Genomic DNA, 22,014 nt, shown 5'->3' on the forward strand with positions numbered 1-22,014 from the left:
AGGAGGAGAAGGAGGGCAAGGCAGGCCCAGCAAGCCCCACCAGCACAGCCAGTGCCACCACGCAGGCAGCCCCCAATCCCACGCATCAGAGCCAATCCAAACAACCTCACTGCTGAGCAGATCCACACCCTGTACCGTTTGGACAGGGACACCATCACCGCCATCGTAGACATGACACACAACGACATCGTCAGCATGATAGAAAGTCCAACCGCCATCCCCCCCCTACTGAAGGTAGTGGCTGTACTCCACTTCCTGGCCACAGGCACCTACCAGCACACAGTGGGGCACCTGCATGGCATTTCACAACCATTATTCTCACGAACACTCATCCAAGTGCTTGATGCCCTCCTCAAGCACACAGACGACCACATCTCATTACCACGGACTGCCCAGGAGATTGCAAACACCAAAGTGGGTTTCCATGCACTAGCCAGCATACCCGGTTGCATTGGTGCCATCGACTGCACCCATGTGGAATTGGTGGTTCCACGTGCCATGGAGGTACCGTACCGCAACCGGAAACAGTTCCACTCTATCAACGTGCAAATGGTCTGTGACTCCAACAAGATCATCACACATTGTTGTGCCCGATTCCCCGGATCAACCCATGATTCCATGATCCTGAGGAACTCCACAATACCACGCTACATGGAGCGACATGCAGGCCCAAGATCCTGGCTACTCGGTGAGTGCTATGTCATGGAAGTGGGCATGGGAATGACGTACCAGTGCATACTCCACCTGGCAGAAAGGGGGGGGGGGATGATGCATACTCCACCTGGCTGAAAGGGGGGGGGGGATGATGCATACTCCACCTGGCTGAAAGGGGGGGGGGGGATGATGCATACTCCACCTGGCTGAAAGGGGGGGGGGGGATGATGCATACTCCACCTGGCTGAAAGGGGGGGGGGGATGATGCATACTCCACCTGGCTGTGAGTAACACAGAGAACGGATACAGAGGAAGGCCACTCACAATGCACTAAACCCCTCTGCATACATAGGGTGATGGCATGCTAAACAGGCCATGGCAGCAATGGGCATATACTGGTTGCATAGTGTGAATCAATTAGTGCATGTAGAAGTGAGCCAAGGTAACAGTTCCATGCCAGCCATGGTGGGACATCATGTTCCTGGACAGACAACATGACTGACACATACATTCTCGCCTACATACAGGTGATGCAGCCTACCCCCTGAAGAGGTGGCTCCTCACGCCAGTCCGGAACCCGCAGAACCAGCACGAGGAGGACTACAACCGTGCACATACACGTACTCGTGTGGTCATAGAGCAGACATTCGGCCTCCTGAAGGCACGGTTCCGAAGCCTCAGCAGGTCTGGTGGGGCACTCCTGTATGGCCATGAGAAGGTGGCAAAGATCGTCATGGCATGTGTCATGCTGCACAATATGTGCGTCAGACGGAATGTGCCCCTGCCCCCTGACGCAGAACTGCAACCACCTGACGATGAGGATGAGGATGAGGAGGGTGCAGAAGGGGCGCCACCACATGGAGGAGGCGATGCACAGGAGGGGCGTGCCATGCGCCAAAGTATCATCAACCACTGCTTCTAGCACACACGGCTGGTGTTCATCGCATGGAGACAGCACTTGGGGCACTGTGTGACTCTGGGGCATGCACACTGAGGACTGGACACCAATAAAGCACACATACGCAATGAAAATGTCCACACGTTTCCTTTTGTGAAACGAATAAACTGTATTTGAACTATGTACTGTCGTGTCACACCCCCTCCCACCTCCCACCTCCCCCCTGCACACACCCCCCCCCAAACTCCCCCCTTAACTCCCCAACACACCACCCCGCCACCCCCCTGCACACCCCAACACACCCACTCCCCCCTCCACCCTCCCCCCCCCCTGGAATCCCAACAAAGGTGTGAGTTGGTCTGTGCAGCAGTGTCAGTAGTAGGATTCCTACACTGTCCGGCCACTATTGGCAGCCCCCTCCACTGGCCCCCGGGGCACCCCTGCCTGTGCTGCGGAGGTTCCTCCCCGATCGGCGGATGGGGCTGCTCGGTGTCGAGCTGGCAACCGAGGAGGATCCTGCCTGCTCATTTGGACGCATGGCCCGTATTGTCTGCACAAGGTCAGTGATGGCGTGCCGCACAGCAGCTAGTTCCGCGCAGATGTCCTTTGTGGACGACTCTATAGCTGCCTTCACAGTCTCAGCACATTTATCCATTGCTGCACTTGACCCCCCACATTCAGCAACATGTTCTTCGAGCAGCGAGGAAAGTTGCTGCTGCCGGGTGGCAATCGCCTCCAGAGAATGGTTGGGATTCTGGGCCATGGCTAATGGCAGTGGCATTCCCATTGGGCTGATCTGCCCCTGCAGCGGGGATGGAGTGGCTGGCCAATCGTCATCCTCTGGCTGACCCTGTGTGGCATCCACATGCGGGCTGCTTAGGGACAGGTAGGGGGAATGAGGGTGGCCTGTGGGGCTCCTGACATCACTCTCCTCAAAGGTCCCTGCTTCACTATCGGAGGAGGCAGCAATGGCAGCAGTCTCCCCAAGTGTGCTGCTTGCAGCAGAGGCTGTGGCTTCTGTGGGCATGATTGGTGTGATGTCTGCTGCTGCTGCTGCTGCTGCTGTACTGCCTGCTGGGGTGGCTGTCTGTGCCCTGTCCTGTTTCCCTTGCATGGATTTTGCCTGCTGTGGTGTTTTCCTCGGGACGACAGAGGTGGAGGGTTGTGGCGTTGGCACAGTTGGCCTGGCCCTCTTGGTGGGTGTGGAGGCTGTGGTGTCCTCTTCCTCAAGGTCGGAATTTGAGCCTGTGGTGGGACAGAGGAGGGAGAGTGTTATTGATGGGTCTGCGGACATTGGCCGGGCATTGTTGCGACTGGCATCTCATCAGTTAGTACATGTGGCACATTTCATGCAGGGGAAAAAAGTTGACTCCCTTTTGTGTGGAAGTAGCATGGAGGTATGTGGGTGCCTGCAGTTAGGGTGTGCATGCTGCATGTGTACAGGGTGCAGATCGGATGTATCTGTGGGCAGTCTCCTGCTGATGTGTTGCATTCACACTATGGGCCAACATTGTACTTCACATGAATGGACTTTGCATGCCTTGATTTGAGCCACCTACCTGCATCGCCCGATGTCGGGGCTCCTCTCTCCATTCCTCCTACTCCTTCAATGCTCTGCATTCCGATTGTGGAGGCACAGATTTCCTCCCATGGCTGCAATTTTATAGGGGACTCCGATCCTCCCCCAGTTGCCATTGCCAGGTTCATGTTGGCTGATAGTATGCTCCTGACTCTGAGCCGGAGATCGTCCCACCGCTTGCGGCACTGTTTGACATTGCGGGGTGTCGTTCCCACGGCACTGACCCGCTGAGCTACCAGTGCCCATATGGCCTTCTTCTTGGTTATGGCCGGTCTTGTCAGTTGGTTGGAGAATACCACTGCAGCGTTCTCCTGTAGGGTCTCCGCTAGAATGGTGAGCTCCTCTCTGGAGAAGCGGTCTTGCCGCTGGCGGTCACAGGCTTTTTTCAAAACTTTCGGCATCTTCCTGCAGGTAGAAGGTTGAAGCCGGTATTGGCGGGGTCTCAGGCTCGGATGTCCAGTGGTTTCGGAGGATGGCAATGGATTGTGTTTTTAAAGATGGCCGCCGTGCTCTTTCCCGTTCCGCCGCGGTGACGCTACTTCCGGTTCCGCTTATCTACGGTCAACGCTAATTGCGGTGACCGCTAACTACGGTCACCGCTATGTACGGCGGTGGCGGTGGTGCACCTTGCGCCGCATACGATGCCGGTAGGTGCCGTTTTGGGGGCATTACCGCCATGGCGCTGTTTACATTACCGCCATGGCGTAATGCTCGTGCGCGATGGGTCGTAATGTGGCGCACTTTACACCATCGTCCCACGGCGTTAACGTTCATTACGCCATGGCGGTAATGACGGCGGATTACCGCCAGGGTCGTAATGAGGCCCAAAGTGTGTGCAACCCACACCGTTGGCTATTACTAGCCAATGTCCACCGTTTTGCCTCTGGAGTTGTGTCATTGGTGATATTTTTGCTGACGTCCTTGGATATAGTGTTGATGACTTCTTGTATGTTTATGACTTCGCGTTTAAAATGGTTTTCAAGGTCATCACAGGGTTTCTGCAAAGGGGTCAGTGGTGTCACTTACACCTGTCGGGTTTCATGTCTCATTGATGATGTTCAACATCTCTTTCTGAGCTTTGCTTGCTTTTGAGATGCCTTCGGAATAGTGACGTTTTGGTGTGGAGCCCAATTGGTTTTTGGTAAGTGATATTGGGCCTCATTATGACCCAGGCGCTAATGGGTTAACAGCGCCGTAAAAGGCTGCGGCGCCGTTAACCTATTAGCGCCTAATTACGAGGTCCCTTTGTGGGACCCGACCTTAACGGCTGGTTTTAGCAGCCATTAAAGTAGGGACCCGCAAATGGACCTTGGTGGTAAGTACGGTGCCAATTTAGCGCCTTCCCCATTCCCATTGAGCCCTATGAGGCAAAAATGGGAATGGGGAAGGGCCATGGCGGCATGGGGAATTACCGCTCCGCCAACCTTGGAATGGGGTGGTAATTCCCCAGTCCGCCATGGCGGACACCGGCATGGACCATGGTGCTAATAGCACCATGGTCCTCCGCCTGGGTCGCAATGAGGCCCATTGTCCTATTGGTTGTAGTCTTTCCTCCAAACTATCAGACTCTGGTGGATGTAATCGCACTAACTCGGTGCTGGAAAAATATAGTCAAGAGACAAGTGAGTCAGCAAAATAAGGACTGAAGCAGAACCTTCAAGCTCCTTTTTCTTTTTTGCACATTGAAACATCACTCTGGACTTCATACCTTTTTGGTTTTACTGGACCAGATACTTTGATGAGTTGTAATGAGCTGTAATTGCACGGGAGAGTGACTTGGCAGAGAGCAATATCACTAAGAACGCTCTGACGCACAACGACTATCATGTGGCCGCTTCATGACGACCAAGTGTGTAGTGCAAGCACATAAAAGCAAAATGGTGTGATGGCCATGTGTGACAGGCTGGCGTGGTTTTGTCATGTGATCAACAAGAAGAGACAAGCCTGCCAGTTTCATACAGTGGCAACCCTCATGCTGCCAACGGCCAACTTGGCATAAGGCCAATCACTGCATTTTTGTACAACTGACAAGCTCAATGATGGCTCCTGCAGTGCCAGGGAGTAACGCTGGGAAGGATGGTTTGGCAAAGTTGACAGCTGAGGGAAATGTATTGTAGCAAGACTTCTGACATTTTTATACAGTTAGCCGCTACACACGTGTGAGAAGGTAAGGGTGGCAGGTACTCAACTATTGATTGATTTGGTCAGGAGGTGTGGGGCAAAACCTCGAGGGGTGGTAGGTAGGATATCAGGTATTTAGATGCTGCTGAGCGATTGGCAGGAGGACAACAGGAAGATGAAAGAGTATGGACGACGGATACTTTGTAATGTTTGGAAGGCATAAGAGTTGCTGCCCACATAACCTCTCTGCTCGATGCAATGATGGGTCATGGGGAAGGACGCAGGGAGGTGAGAAACCATACAATACAACATTATAAATGGGGGTCTATCGCTGAAGGGTTGCATATCACTTTATGGTGTGGAGTGACATTGTAGACACCCTGACCTTCACTCTTGGATGCATGCACAAATCTTGGCCATTTTCATGAGTTAATTTTCAGTATAATCGATTGCCATTTACTAAATGTGGTATTCCTAGGAGCATATCATGCTGCACCGGGAGGATAGCTCAGGGGCGACGTGCTCGCCTTGGAAGAAAGACGACACGGCGCAACACAGGTTCGATCCCTGAGTCCGCACTTAGAAACCTCTGGGTATTAAGGGCGTGGGTCCGCACTTAGAAACCTCTGGGTATTAAGGGTGTTATAAATAACCTATCATATCATATCATAAATACATCCTGTGCAATAATCAGGAGGTTGGTGGAAGCAAGCAGTATTTGCAAATACCATCTGTTCTTAGCTTTCTTGTGTTGCTCAATAAGGGCCAAGGGGTGCAGGTAAAGGGGCAATCCATGTTATGTGTTCACATTCAGACAGAACCTGTTTACGTTCTCAAAATATGTTGCCTCTCCTTATCAGTAAGCCTGTGTAGGCAACGAGGCATCAACCCGAAAATGACACCTTTGTACCTTTTGCGGGGGTACCATCTCATCCTTCTCCCCTTTTAAAGGACCCCATTTCAAAGGCAACCGTACAATTATTCCTTGTGCATTGAAGCTCGTGCAATACTCCACCTGCTGTGATCTCCACTTTCCTGGAATTGCACAGTGACCCAGAGAGGAGAGTCAAGCTGAAGGAGCATTTTGTTGCTGGCAATAATGCCATTAAAGAAATCCAGCTTTGGCTTCCAGCTCTCAGATTTTCAATCACACAGACTGTGTGCTATTAATCATCAGGACAGGTAATTGTTGTGAGGTGCTGTAGGTTGTGGTTGGACAGGCTACTGTTAGAGGTTGAGTGCTGTACTGTATTATGCACACTACATGTAGCTGGAAAAGCCAATTGTGTGAGTGATTTTTGAGCGGTTCTTAACATTCTAGCTACATTACCTTATTTCGCTGCATTTTTATGCATCTGTTTGGGATCTTTGGCGGCCTGCTTAAGGGAGGTGGGCAACAAAAGAACTGTTTCCAAGCTCAAATGTTGTCAATTGTTGTCCACACAGGCGCAATGCCCCCAGCAATGCACAGAGATGGTACATGCCACTTCTGTCACCATATTTAAGGAAAAGTGGAATGACAAGCAAAATAAAAGAACCGAAAGAGTCCATAAAAACGATTACGGTGGCCCATGGATACTTCCTCACCGTCCACGCAAAGGGCGTAACTGGGATCATTTGATTGATTCTAAAGGAAAGGCCCTTAGGGTTTCCATTTTAAAAAGATGGAGACTACAGTTCCCAGCATGCAATGCAGAGAAACATCTTGGGGCTGGGGCTCATGAATCCAGCCGCACATTTTGTTGCAGTGGAGGGCAGCATGTCACCTGAGTCCCTCTCAAGGGAACTGCCCAAGCAGCGAAAGAAGCATCAATGTGAAAGAAAAACTAGCTTAGGGGAGACATCAGTGGGGTGAACCCACTCAAGTCCACTGCAGCACTCACGATAAGTACAAATAGAGCTGGGTGCTACAGTGAGACAAAGCAGGAAAAGTTGGGAGCTGGAGTGGGATGATGTTAAAATAAATGATGATCTCCAAGGACTACAAAGAAAAAAATTCCAAACACTGTTTTTCTGGCACTCCACAAGTATTTATTTGACTTTTTAAATGCAGAAAAGTTTGTTCTTCATGTAAATGTTCACAAAGAAAAAAGTTAGTGCCCTCCACATTTTGCACGTTCCACATTTATAGAACCCGCACAGGTTATCTGTTTCCCATAGCTGATGTTGTCCTTTGTTTTTTTTCCGTTCTAGAAAATGAGATGGACATAACATATTTTTAAGATTGGGTGCCTTTCTGTAGGTGAGACAAGGAGATTCAGTTAGATAAGGTCTAAGATCTTGATCTCCAAGGACTCCACTGAACTGATGGCTGGGTTACGAACACTGTGGCCCTCATTTCAAGATTTCTGGAATCCCGCCGGTAATTCCGGTGGGATACCAGAAATATGACCTACCTTTTTGGTCACGTGATATACCGGAATTCCCAGGAAATTACAGGTGGCGTAAAAGACAGTAAATCCCCATTCCACAAAGTCCCATAGGACTCCATGGAGGGATTGCTGGTATTTCTGGCAGCAGTAGTACCGGTGCCTAAAATACAGGCTTTTTTTGCCAGCAGGGGCCTGATTTACCTCCAGATCTTGGCTGGAGATAAATCAGTGATCCTCTGCCTTTGCCGGTCTGGGAAAATTGCAATTTACGGAATTACTAGCAATTTTCCCAGACCGGCAAAATTATAATGACCCCCTAAATGATGAAAGGCCTTGGTGCAGAGATTTCTTTATATGTGCATCTGGCTGACACACTAGTGTGGCAGGGTCAGGATCATTAAGATTAAGGGCTCCTGTTAGTTCAGGGTACACCTATTCCACAGAACGTCTTTGGTGAGCCCTGATGTGGCAACAACAGTTGCTATGAACATTCAAAGAATAGGAAGCTCGATAAATCTAATCGTCTATCTTTAGCTTTGGCTTTGGAGTACAGATTCGAGGAAGATGGAATATCAGGAGTGACACATAGCATGTAGGTGTGTTTTGGTTATTTAGCCACCCAATTAATTCCCATGGCCATGCTAATCCCTATGGCCATTACCAACAATTCTCTGCCCCTAACCAGCCAAAACGCATCCTCCTGCAATTTCATTAAGCAAGCTTTCTTAAGCATTAACATCAAACTGTTTTCTTGAAGCGCCTGCCAGTGTTATTGTAAAGCAGTGTACTGAGTTAATAGCCTAATTGGCACTTTAAATGTGCTAGTGATATAATAAAAATGCCTTAATCAACTGTGCCTTCATCCACTTGATTGACAATTTGCCAGGTCTTGTCACTTCTCCCCAGTGGGGAGCCCTTTTGTATGAGGTTTGGGAGGTGAGGCTGCTATTCGATAGTCCCCCTAAGGGTGGTAATATGTGGGAGGACCTGATAGGGAGGGACTCCCCTCCTGCGGATAAGGACGTCCACCTAGGTAAAAGTGTATATAAAACCAGCAAAACCCCTAAAACAGCACCCTCATTGCCACCTCCCTCCCCCACCATTGATAGCAGTACCATGTGCTATTGTAACTCCATGACTGTGAAAAGTACTGAGACGAAGAATAACGTAAGAGGCATGTGGAGACCCCAGGGAGAAAGTTAGCCAAGTACTGTAACATGGTGGATTACTGGAGGCATGAAGAGTGCCAAAGGGACTGTCCATGTTGGTGTTGATCTTGCGCAAGGGTGGAGTCAACAGAATAAAGTGATGAGCGAGAATCTCTGGGGAAGCCAAGGCAATGCACACGAGATCCTGGAAGTTCAAACGCTAAAGGCTGCAGAGGTACCCGCGCTGTGCCTCCAGGAGGAACAGGCGGGGAACTTTCATCTTTCCAGGAAGGGATTGAAAGAACTGATATGAGCCTCTATAAAGGGGCAGAAGGAGTGTCTTGGGCGACTGTGATGAAAAAAAAAACAGTGGGAGGGAGTCATTCCCCTGACCTTGTTTGGAAGGGATATTAAATCAATAATTACTTTGGACGAGATGAACCCGGATGCCAGGAGAAGGGAGACATTCTCCTGGCGAAGGAACATTACTTTGAGTATAGCATCCTTTTGTTAACGTGTTTGCACTAGAAGATTAGGTTTCTGAAGGAGGATGGAGTACCTATTATTTTGACAGACATTCTGACCAATCCCAGGTTTTTCCCAGTTTGAACCAGGGAAACCTCTCATATAAATAAGGACAGATAGGTTGATGTATACTTACAATAAAAGTGTATAGCCCAAACATGGCCACTCCTTGTCAGTCTCCTTCTTCTACACCCTCTCAGCCATATGTGTATGCTTCACAGAATCGTGTTCAAAACAAGCATTGGCAAGGCCAGCAGTTTTGGCGTGTGCTTACTCAATACCTAAATAGGTATTTGATAGGCACGTCTATTGGAAATCGCACCATTATTCTGCAGCTACCATTGTTGGCCAGTTAGTGCCAATACCTATCCCATGCCCTTGTAAAAGCCAAAACCTTTGGCATTGCCAATTCTTGTTTTTGTATGTTTCTGTTTGCAAAGAACAACTAATGACTAAGTAGTGGTTTTAAGTTAATGCACCTATGCTAAGGAGTCAGCAGCAAGAAGACTTACATGTTAGAAGTATATGTTACCAACTTGTTAGACATATGCTGGTAGCAAAACATTGTGTACGGCGGTAGGTGTAAGAGCCACTCTTAGAAGTAGCAGGCAATGCTCACCACTATATGGCAGCATCACAGCCAAGCGTGTGCATGACATCACCACTCTTCCCTAAGCGGGACGTCGCCCAGCATAAACACTCAATAGCAAGATGGCGGTGCCCCAGGACAGATACGGAGCATGGTCACCCCTCAAACTTGAAACCTCACCATCCTTCGCTAAGGTAAGAAACGCGGAGCAGGGCGCTCTCCATCTCGATATTTGTCCCTAACTAGAAAGCTAGACTGATTAACCTCTATAACCCTCTAGGGTTTTGAATGCTTTCTTCAAACCTGACTATAAATTACGTACGGGTACTTAACCACCTCGGCTGACACAAGGAAACTGGATTACTTCTCCTCTGAACCCCATTCAGCACCCCATAAATAATCCAACGCCACCAGGCACTTTATGAAAGGCTACCCAGTATACTCATCCAGTCTATTCCCATGCTTCTCTAACTCTCTGGTTTCTCTCATCCCCTGCCCCCCCCCACCCCCTCAGCCCCTGCTTCCGTCCTTTTTATCTCAACAGATAACATTGTAACCTAATTTGTTGCTAAATGATCCCATGAATGCACGCATTGAATGAAACTGTTTTGTACTTAACCTATGTAAAATAACTGTATGGGTGCACACTTGAAGTGCTACGATATGTAACCAACTGACAATCCATAACCTGATTGTAATATATACTGGATTGATATCTGTCATGAACAAATGAAATCGTATGTACTAAGTATCTAATATATGATATGTTATTTATAACGCGCTTAATACCCAGAGGTTTCTAAGCGCCGACTCTAGGATCGAACCTGTGTTGCTCTACTGTCGTCTTGCTTCCAAGGCGAGCGTGTTGCTGCTGAGCTATCCTTCCGAGACAATGGTGTAATGCCTTGAAAAAGCGAGATAAAGGGTGAAACATATGCACGTGCTACCACCAGGCCTATGTTGGCACTAATTAGGACTGGTTTTTAGCACCTACTTTTCAATTTGGAACCTAGAATAAATATCTAATCAGCAGGTACCCCGAACCATAGGTTTATTCTTGTTTCCTAGAACAGCAATTTACCTAAGTGTTTTTTTCACTATTGTATCCTAGCCTTTGAATGACTAAAAGTGCATATTAGTCTCAGGCCACTGCAACCAGGATCCAACCAATTCTCGCATACCAAACTTTCTGATACAGGGTGGCGCACAGGCACTATATTCACTTTACGCTCCTAATACTGACTGGTATTTCCCCTGCCTCCCCTAATCTATGCATCTTTCTCACAAACAAACCTGCGAGCGCGGCTCTTCCACAAACTTCCCTCATGGATTCCCAGCTCCTGCAGTTCCTCTTCTCAGGTGTCACCTGATGGCACAAGTCTCATACACTCACTTCAAGAGAGAGAATCTGGCTGGTGTGTCACCTTCCTTTCCAAATCTCTGCAGATTCATCCCACTAAAATCCTGTGAGCATGGCTTTCCCACAAGCTTCCTTCATGGGTTCCTGGAAACTTCTGCTTTCCCTCCAACGTGTCCACTGATGGCACATGTCTCCTCTACTAACCTAAAGATGCGGACATGGACTGGTGTATCACTCATCTCCCACTCACTGTAATAGATAGACGCTTACTGATGTATCACCCTCCTATACAAATCTCTTCTGCTTTCTCCCACCAAAATTAGGTGAGTGTGACCAGGGCAGTTTCGAGTCAACTTGGTGCCCAGGGCGAAACATCAGAACGCACCCCCCCCACCACCCACTCCCTGACTGGCACATGTCACTCCCAAACTACACCTCTGTGCTGTGCAACAAAACCCTCCTCAATATGAATGCAAAATGTGTGTACATTGTGTGTTTGATATGTTACAAATGTGAACAAGTGCTTCCAGGTGATTGCAATCATCCATTTTACATTGTCTAGTAATACATACATTGCGGAAATATCTCCTTGGTCGGCGTGTTGAATTGTAATGAAACAAGCCAATGTAGTGATTATGTATATTCGTTTTAACACCGTTATGGAATTGTTTCATTTAAATGCAGTCTTAGTAAATGGTCACTGCTGATCAAAAATAAAAACTGAAACATAAAGACATGCTTTCTGGTATTGACCTGCTTTAGATTATTTAGTGGTTGGCAAATATTGCTCTTATGGTGCATATTATTTGAAAAATCCTCCCTGAGTTCTAAATCGGTGTCCTAATAAAACCATTAGTCAACAATACTGGAACATAAACATACCATCGCCCGACGAAAGCTACTAGTCAAAATGGCGCCCGCACAATTGCGAAGGCCGATGTGGGGGGTAGGATATTATAGTAATATGGGTGGGCTGCCGGGGTCTCCCCCTGCATATGTATGTAGTGTAAAGGGGGTTTAATTAAATAAAAAAATGTAAAGAAAAGTCGGTATTTTCGGCCGTTGCAATTGTGTGTGGTCGCAGTGATCACATTGATCCGTAAATTGGGGACAATGGAGCAACATTGTGTTTTGCCGAAAAATACACGGAAGAGAAAATCAAGACACCTTCTCTTGGCTCCGCAAACGCCTAATTTCTGGAATACAATAAACAAGTGAGCCGTCTGAGACAACACACGCTTCGCAATATGACGTGTAGGAGCTGGCAGTCTGGGCAAATGAGGTGTAATGGCCAACCCAAGAAAACGTTTATATTTGGACCTAGTTATTGGTACTGCCGAAGCGCCGCGAGCGTACGCCAAGGAACAGAAAAAACACACGGGTCTTTATTTTTCAACGAAACAAGCAGCAGTAAAATGTCGGGCCAAACTTTGAAAGGCCACATTGATTAAAGTGAATGACAGCAACCGTGACTGGCACAATGAATAGGTTGGTCGGTGCTGCAGAGTTTTATATGAAACGCGCCAAGTCACTACAAACGCATCTTTTCATCCTTGCAAGGGTGATCAAATCAATACCATTGCAGTCTACACACATTCGTTTCAGCATCGTTATGAAAATCTCGTTTCTGGGCGGGAGCTGTGTAAAAGTGATGGACTCCAGGCAGGCCTCTTTCTGTTGTGTCCGTGGATATTTTTGGGGAGCTCCCAACAGTTGATGATGCGGGTTTGCAATAACAGATGGACGAGAGCAAGAAGCAAATGAAAACAAATGGTGCCGTGGGACGTTAGGTTAATGGCCAGCAGGGATGTGTGAACCCATGAACTAAGTGTGGCTTCACAGTATGAGAGCCTTCCAGGGAGCAGGCAGAGAGGAAACACCAAAGGGGACTTGTGAAGGCTGCTGCCACCCGTGTCACACAGGCCCGGTCAAAAGCGGGAGGGGGGGGGGCTTGATCTCGGGGTGTTGTTACCTGTTCAAATGACACCGTTTGGCAGACCTGACATTGCTTGGGGCGCTAAATTAAGGCTCCACACACTGACGGAAAGGCAGCTGGCACACACGCGTTGCCCAACGGGGCAGGTAGACGGGAAGCCGCCCTTATGTTTCCCTACACAACAAGGCAGCCATCGCAAAAACCTCTGTCCCACTTCGGTGCCCATGTGTCCGAAGATTTCACAAGCAGAAGCCGCGGGTGGCGATGTTTTTTGCTGGGAAACACCTTCCTTTTTGGTTCAGGTATGCAGCCGAATGCACTGACTACAGTTACATTCGAAGGGCAGCATCACTCCAGTAATCATTTGTCCACGTGCATGGCTTTGCCAATGGGACTTGCGAGGGGAATGTGAATGCGTGATAGTGTGATTTCTAGGTCTGTATTACTTTTCTGTTATTGGGCTTGTTCAGTAGAGCTCCAATTTTGGAGCACAAAAGTGCAGTACAGGGGAGAGCAGGGGAGGTGTTGCGCCAGTGTTCAAAATGTGCATTATTTTGAATGTTTTTATTTCCCATTATAAATGCAGGACTGCAATAACTAGAATGAAAAGCAATCCCCACCAGCAGATGAGCTACCCAACCTTATTTGTGACAACTTCAGATTTCAACTCTGGAGCGACACTACAGTAACTGAGGCGGGCGCGGGCGCGTCATTGGCCTGTGCAAAACAAGCCCAGACTCGTCTCAAGTGGAAGAGGTTGCTTTAATGTGACAAGCCCAAGTGTACAAGCATTGCTAACCTGGTCCCTCTGCCTTACATTCCAACCAAATAATTAACTCAGCAATATTGTAATACATGTATATTGTGGCAAGAGCACCTGCCTCCCTCCTCCCCTATTTCCTCCCTTCAAAATGTCCCTGCCCCTCCTAAACCGACCAGATGGTCTTAACTCGTCCACTAGCCTCTCCCCAAGCTGACGCCTATTCTTCTTCACTACTTCCCCTCCTTCTGTATACCCCTGAGGTAGCAATACTGTCCGAACAGCACTAACCACCCGCCATAATGAGATACCAAGCTCTAAGCTTCACCCAACCATTCCTTTATCTGGCCTTTCCACCCTGGAACCCAGAACCCCCCCCCCTCCAACCCCCAAGAGAAGTTATTTCGCCATCTCCTTGTTTATCTTTTTCACAGCCCTCTCCACTGCTCTTTCCTTCAGATTCCTACCAATAGCCTTCTTGGTAAGAGCTCTGTCCATAATACATTTACCGCTGGCCAGTCATGCCAGAGTACCATAATGTCCCACTCCATCCTCTTTATCAGTGCCACACCAGTCTCTTTAAATAAATAATTTTCATCCATATGTATTCTCTCCTCGTGTCCTTTTATCCTCACCCAAAACATTAGCAGGAGCTGATCCCACCTGAATCCGCCCTGCCCGGAGCACCGCACCAGGACATCTTCTGAACTGCACCCCATCTGAGCTCTCCTCCCCACTTGCTTGCCGGCCCGCTTCACGACTTCACGATCGAATGGCCACATATGCACACTTCTGAAGCTCCACCCCCGTTATTCATCATATTTGAAAAAGAAACAAAAGGAGGCCACTAGAGGGCATTGGCTGGATGGGCGCCTAATGTTCGAGCTTCGCTCCTTCTCGAGGTTCCCAGGGTCCAGATCCGCCCCCCCCGCGACTCCCGATTGGAATTTGCTGCGCGGTGGTGACCCCTGACGGGGTAATGAACCTGATTCACAAATGTGGTATAATCCGGTGCAGTCTATTGGCCATGCTTAGCCCCTATTCTGAGGCCAAAGATGAAAACCAGAAGCCTTGGCATCAATGAACAAAACATGCTGCTCCCACAGCTTGGTAGGATCCCGGAGCAGTCCTCTGCTGTTTTGTGGGGCTGGCCTTAGTCCTGGGCCCAGGATTGATGAGGAGGCACCCGGCAGGCTGACAATACTAGGAATTGCAACCCAGAGATCACCAGCATCAAGTCCACGGAAGCGTGCGTAAGGGGAAAGCCAAGGCCCCATGTTTACAATAAAGATGCCTCTCAGGCGTTGCAATTGTATTACAGTCATTTGGAGCACCCCTCACCAGTGCAAGGGTAATGATGGAGACCATAGGCCCCAACACTGACCAATGTCAAGAAGGTCAGGCACTAAAGGTGGATGTGGGGATTTTGAGGAGAAGGGGCTGATCCTGAAAATAACAAGGGTGAGTCGCTTTGGGTAATGGAGTGCTTTGACCCACAACCGGGGGGTGTGGGGTGGTCTAAGGTGATTGACTGTTTGTGAGATCATGGTCTCTGGGAGGGGGCCTAATTTCCCCCCCCCCAGTGGAAAGTTGGCCCAGAACACCCCCCAACAAAAAGACCATTTATTATGGAATCAGTCCGCTCAGCCCAGGGGTGGAGCTCGGGATCTGGGTCCACATTGGAATATGACTGCAGGTAGAGTGCACAGAAGGCCCAGCAGGAGAGGTTCAATTCCAGGAGAGGAGGAGGTGCATGTACCACCCGCGGAGTAAGGGCATCAAGTGGTCACTGCAGCTGGCAACCCAAAAGCAGGGAATTGCTACAGCAGCAACAGAGGGAATAAGCTCAGCTTGAGGTGTATAAACTGATTGTCTGTTGGATTACACCACTTGGTAGAACGGGAGCATGGCTCCAAGGGTGGTGGTTGAGGTTTGCACCCCGATGAGCTGGAAAGCGTCATGCTAACAATTCCAGAACCCAAAAACACATCTGGGAACCTGAGGCTAATTGCAACCCACCCGCAATTGGGGTCCAGGGTTCTACAAAGAGTGTGATTGCAGCACTAACGGAGGAGATACAAGGAATGAGATCGGAGATTGGCCTGCAGATTGGTAAATGGACCAAAAAATTTAAGCTGTGGATGATCGGTTGAGAGGCCTAGATGCCAACCAAACCTTAGGGGATATTTTAGAGTCTGAAATTGAAATGTGCCTCTCCTAACTAGATAGGCAGGAGGAAGCCCTGAAACTCAAAATGGACGACTTTGAAAACATGGAGAGGAGGAACAACCTGTGATTTTTCAGGTTCCCGGAGAAAAAAAGGGAGAGTACAAAGGAAGTTGAATCAGTCAAAAAGGAGGACCTAACCCGATTGATAGGAGATGTGAGTTTGACCCCATTTACTGTAGACAGAGCCCACAGAGCTGAGGCAAGGGTCGGGGTTCTCGATCAGTCCTAGCCAAGTTCCACTATTAAACAGAGAAAACAAGAATCTTGGAGAAGGCGCAAAAACAAGGTACTATGCCCTTTGGCTCTGCAAAAATCGCAATTTTTCAGGACTTGTCAGGATTTACATTGGCACAGGGAAAGCTGTGAGCCCGCCCTGACAGAATGGTTGAGAGATAAAGGAGTCAGGTACATAAGGGGACTCCCCTTCTCCCTGTTGTTTGACTATGGGGGGTGAAATACAGTTTGCTTGGGGAAGACCATATCAAAAGGGTTTTGGAGGAGCTGATAGGTGGGGAAATGAAACAACCTCCGCAAGGTGACACTCAGTGCCCCAATCAACCATGGGGGAGACAGCAAGAGGCAGACATAACATTATGGGCATCAGGAAGTTTAAAAAGATGAACACTCACTCTCCAAGGGGTGGGGGTTCGCCCTTGGTTTATCTTCTCCCCATCATGAACCAGTACAGACGTTTTAGCCCAATTGCTCGGGAGCCTAATGGTAGTGGGGGGACAAGTGGATGAGATGAGATAAGGGAGGAGGATGGTAGGAGTGATGGATACAGTGAGCAGTGGGCAGGGAGGGGATTCAGAAGCTAAGGAATGATTACAGCATTAGAGTTATGTAGCAGGAAGGGTCATAAAAGGGGGCTTGGGGCGATTGAAAGGAGGTGGACTGTATTGGAGTGTCGGAGAAGGGTGGAATTGGTGGTTCAGCTGTGCCACAGGGTGATGGTGAGGGGAGAGCTGGAAACCTTGAGGGAAAGAGCGGGTGTTGGGGTGAATTGTAGTTGAGATAATTGTTGGGTGTTCAGTTTTGTTGTAATTTGCCAGAAAATGAATTGTCCACTGGATCATCGAAAGGGTTATGAGAGGGAATGGAACAAGTAGTGTGCGTTCCACTGAATAGAGCAAGCAGGGAATACATAAATAGTGATGTCGGGTCTGGGGAAAATGGCTGAACCTCAACCAAGCCTGCAGGGGGCCTCTCTGAACGTCAGAGGTCTGAACACATCAGCAAAAAGATCCCTAACAGCTAGAGAAATTAATAGAGATTAATTGGACATGATGCGCCTCCAGGAAACTCATTGAGGAGGGGTAGAGAATCGGATTTGTCAGGGTGGGGACTTAAGAATGTGTACAGTTCCTCATGAGTCGGGGAAAAAAAACAGGTGTAGCCATTGTGCTAGGTGAGAGATGTAGCTTTAAGGTGAAAAACACCCCAAAAGATCCAGACAGTCATTTTATTTTCATCAAAGGAATCGTCAGGTGGTATGGGTAACCATAGGGTATGTTTACTGTTTAAACACAGGTCAGACCTCTTTTTGGGGGGAGACAGTGGCTCAGCTGCAACTTGTCTTTGAAGGGTCCCTACTAATTGGATGATATTTCAACATGGCTCTGGACCCGATCAGAATGGGTAGAGGCCCCCAGGTTTGAGGCATGAATACAAGATATTTGTGGAAATGAATATAGATCTTGGGGTGTCTGATGCGTGGGAGCAAAAAGGGAAAGGGGATCCCCCATTTACCCATAACTCTGCAGTCCACGACTCTTTCTCAAGGATAGACATGGTCCTGGTTGATAATATGCCCCCAGGAAAGGTGTCGGTAGTGAGCCTAACAACTGTCCCATGGTCAGACCATGACATGGTGGTGGTCAAATTGGACAAGTTGGTGGGACAAGGTAGAGGACGCAGGGGGACATGTTATGATTTCATCCTCAAGGACAGAGAGATAGGCAGGGTTATATTGGACAAGATCTCTGAATATTTTGAAATTAACAATAAGGGGGAGGTCTCTACTCCAATAGTTTCAGGAAGTTTTAAATCCACCGTTAGAGATGCATTGATTAGAATCAGCTCTCATGGAAGAAAATAGCAACAAGAAATAGTGGTGCTACAGCTGGGAGGTCCGGCGAACAATTATATAAATCCAGCGACAGCAGGTAAATTGAAGGGGTGAATACCTCACTAGTTCATGAAACAGAGAGGAAACTATGTTTACTCAAACAAAAACACCATAAAAAAGGGGAGAAAGCGGACAAGATTTTTGCATGGAAATTGAGGGAAGAGAGTAAATCAAAATGGATACAAGTAATCCGGACCAACAATGGGAGGACGGTCCATGATAGCAAACAGCACAGGAGAGGGTTTTCAGAAGAATAACAAGAAATTATTTTCAGCTGAATATACAGGGGTCGGGGGAGCAAGAGATCACACTATATTTGGATTCCCTACGTCTACCTAGTTTACCTCAAGAAATGCCTCAGGGCTTGGAATTGCTAGTCACGGCGGAAGAGATATTTGTAACAATTAAGGTTATGAAAGGGGACACAAAGACGGGTTCACAGTGCAGTACTTTAAGATGTTCAGGTTGATGTTAGCCCCGGTTTTGACATGTTTGTTTAATGAGATCCTAATAGGTTGTTCCCTTCCACAGTCAATGATGAGCACAATTATCACAGCCCTCTCTAGGGAAGGAAAGGACCCCCCGTTAGTGTTCTTCCTATTGGCCCATATCGCTTGTGAACCCTAATGTTAAGCTATTTATATAAATACTTAAGAACAGATTGGAAAGTGTCCTCCCCTTCCTGATTTATGGAGATCAAGGGGGCTTTATAAAAGGGCAACAGAGGTTAGATAAAGTTAGGAAAACCTTGGACCTTATCCACGTGGCCCAAGATCAAGGAGTTGATCCCTGCCTGATGTTCTTGCACTTGGAGAAGGTATTTGACTGGGTAGAGTGGCAGCTCCTGGCAAAGGTTTTGGAAAGTGTGGGTCTCGGCCCAAACTTTAGGAAGTGGGTTATAGTGGGGTATAGTGCTCCTACGGCCAAGATCCTGGATAATGCGGGGCTGACAGCTTCCTTTCGACTTACAAGCAGCACGCAACAAGTTTGTCTGTTCTCTCCACTATTGTATGCACTTTCAAATGAACCCTTAGCAGAAGCAATATGGTAAAACCCGAACATATCATGGATCCAATGCGTGGATGTCGAATTTAAGACTGCCCAATATTGAAGTTCTCTCCCAGAAATGTCCCATACTATAGTGAAATATGGGAGTCTAGCAAGACTTAAGTGCAATGAGTCCAAATGAATGATCCTCGCAATAGGGATCCCAGGGAAAAGCTTGGGAGGGAGAGAAAGGGTAGGGTGGATGATGGTTGTGGTGGAGGCAATCAAACATCTATGGGCTATGATCCCTAAGGACTTGGAGAAGCTGCAAGCGCTACATTTTGACCCTCTGATAAACTAGCTGAGAAAAGACCTTGGTAGGTGGCCGGGCTTCATTCTCTCGTAGACTGGGAGCATGACCGCAATAAAGATGAAGGTCTTGCCCAGGTTGCGGTATTTCTTCTCAGTGCTCATGACGCCGCTGCCTGATAACTTGCTTAGGGAGGTTGACTACTTATGGGTGGGGAAAAAAACAAGAATTAAAAGATCAACACTGACCATTCCCAAGTCTTACAGAGGGTTTGGAGTCCCAGATATTTTTGTACTATTATAGGGCCGCCCAGTTTAGGGTGTTACTGGAACATGTGAGGGATGAACTAGGGCTTAACTAGAAGACCTTAACATCCATCCTAAAGAGTTCAGTGACTGGCTGTGGTCCGCGATAAAAGCAATCCCCAAGAAGATATTTAACCATACATTGTTAGAAGTGCTACAGACCACCTGGAAGAAAGGGGGAAAGACGGATAAATTATCTACATGGCCATCTCCACTGAGTTCGGTTTGGGGGTCTACTCTCAATTTGGCCAGTCAGGGCATTCGGATAGCCCATGCCTTTCCTCCGGATAGATGGAGGCCTTGAGAGGGCTGGCCAGCAGTTCGATAAGGGGAGCTTTATAGACTTCAACAAGGTCAGGAATATACTTAGAAAGGGCAATATTGGGATCATTAAATACTTGCATTTGAAGGGGTGTTTGACAGGTTCTATGGTCATTTATCGACTGTCATTTGTTCAATGTTTTTTTGCTAAATAACCTTTTTTTAAACTCATCAAATTTCTTTTTTTTCTTTTTAGGGGGTTCCCCCAAGCCCTCCTCACGTATTAATTTAACACTATTCTCTACCCCCACCCACACCTTATATACCTTTCCCCACACCACCCTATGTTTTCCAATGAGGTTTAAAAAAAATATTTTTTGGCAAAAAAAACGTAAAACAATGTCTATCAGTAAATGAACGTTGTACCTTTTGGCATCCCCGGTGTTGAAGGAACTTCTTGAAAGGGAACTGAGAGGGGTTGGAAAACACTAAATGAGGCCACACCCATAAAAGGGATAATTTCAAAGTTACACAAAATACTGGTCACTAGTGACCTATCGGGCAGGCAGAACTTTATGAAACACTGGAACAGAGTGGTGGGTGAGGAAATCCTGGTTAAGCTATGGGAAACAATTGTAAACTGTTGAACACAATTGTGGGGGTGGCACAGGGCCCCACTGAGGATTTCCAAAATGTTTGCATGAGTGACCCCTATTTGTCCAAGTGGGTGTGGGCAAGTGGGGTCATCAACACATATCCGGTTAGGGTGTCCTGCTATACAGATATATTGGGCCAAACTCCATAGCTTGATAAAAGAGGTGATGGGGTTCACTCTGGTGAGGGAGCAATTAATGGTTCTCCTAGGCCTATGTATAATTTCCCAAGGGTGTGAGAAGCCATGTCTAGGGCAGGTAGACTTGCAGTTGCACAAAAATGGAAGGACAAAAGGATCCTCATGAAACAAGAATGGCTCAACAAGGTCTAGGACATTTACTTTAATGGAGAAGCTCATTTATATTATTCACAACAAAGTTGGCTTGTTGAGGAATAATGGGCCTCATTCACTGAGAATTGGGACAGTGGATAAATGGTGATCTCAGATAAAACTAGTGAAAGAAACTGGTGTCCACAGGCTGTGGAACACTTATGTCCCCTGCCCACCAAATGTGTTTCTGTACACAAACAATGTTTATGATGTTATTAGAACATGGAATGTAAGAAAAACTATTCATTAGTTGAGTTTTCATACCCAAAGGAATGTTATTATAAGAATAAGCATAACATCAGTAGATACATAAATCTGTTTCAATCACATTACAATTAATTCATTTAATTCTGGCCTTCATGTCCAATACATGTAACATTTCTGTGCCGTTAGTACGGATAATCGCTCAACGCATTTCGGGACTCTAGTCCCTTCGTTAGGAGCACATTTTTCACTGTTTCTTTAATCAACCTTCACCATGATCTGTGTTATGAGATAAAAGATGTATAAAGTATGTTAGCTATACTATGCTTCGTTATTTTGTACATATCATGTTAAGCATGTATCAATTCTTCCTCATGGCACCACTCTAGTCATTCACCTTCCAAAGATCTAGTTGGGGATGTACAGGAAGGGTATCCTTCATTAGAGATGTAGATGACACCTAGAGAGCAAATAAGGGGTGAATTTGGGTCAGTAGTGTATCTGAGGGAGATATAAAGAACCAAAAGGGTGATGAAAAGACCATGTTACCCAATTTGTAGTTTCTTGAGAAGAAGTGATCACGTTACTCTTGTAACCTATGGGTAACTATATTCCATCAGAGAAGATTCCAAATAATAAAGATGTTATAAAGATAAAAAGGCA

The 22,014-nt window shown here is 47.5% G+C and overlaps 1 protein-coding gene across 1 annotated transcript; it reads right to left on the bottom strand.

The window, feature by feature from the left end:
- Positions 1 to 1,911: 1,911 nt before the first annotated feature.
- Positions 1,912 to 3,941, bottom strand: LOC138525989 (nuclear apoptosis-inducing factor 1-like). Its single transcript, XM_069636280.1, has 2 exons — positions 3,112 to 3,941; positions 1,912 to 2,797 (listed from the first exon to the last, which is right to left on the bottom strand). Exons 1-2 carry the CDS (start codon positions 3,530 to 3,532, stop codon positions 1,956 to 1,958), a joined length of 1,263 nt encoding a protein of 420 aa, XP_069492381.1. The 5' UTR covers positions 3,533 to 3,941; the 3' UTR covers positions 1,912 to 1,955.
- Positions 3,942 to 22,014: the final 18,073 nt, after the last annotated feature.

Source organism: Ambystoma mexicanum, chromosome 1q (assembly GCF_040938575.1).
Source record: "Ambystoma mexicanum isolate Mex_15411 chromosome 1q, UKY_AmexF1_1, whole genome shotgun sequence".
In the NCBI taxonomy this organism is placed as follows: domain Eukaryota; kingdom Metazoa; phylum Chordata; class Amphibia; order Caudata; family Ambystomatidae; genus Ambystoma; species Ambystoma mexicanum.

Excerpts from the sequence above, each read along its gene's own strand:
- LOC138525989 (XM_069636280.1), bottom strand. The coding sequence starts at position 3,532 with ATGCCGAAAGTTTTGAAAAAAGCCTGTGACCGCCAGCGGCAAGACCGC. Across the intron at positions 2,798-3,111 it reads CCCGACATCGGGCGATGCAG|GCTCAAATTCCGACCTTGAG; the intron begins GTAGGTGGCTCA and ends GTCCCACCACAG.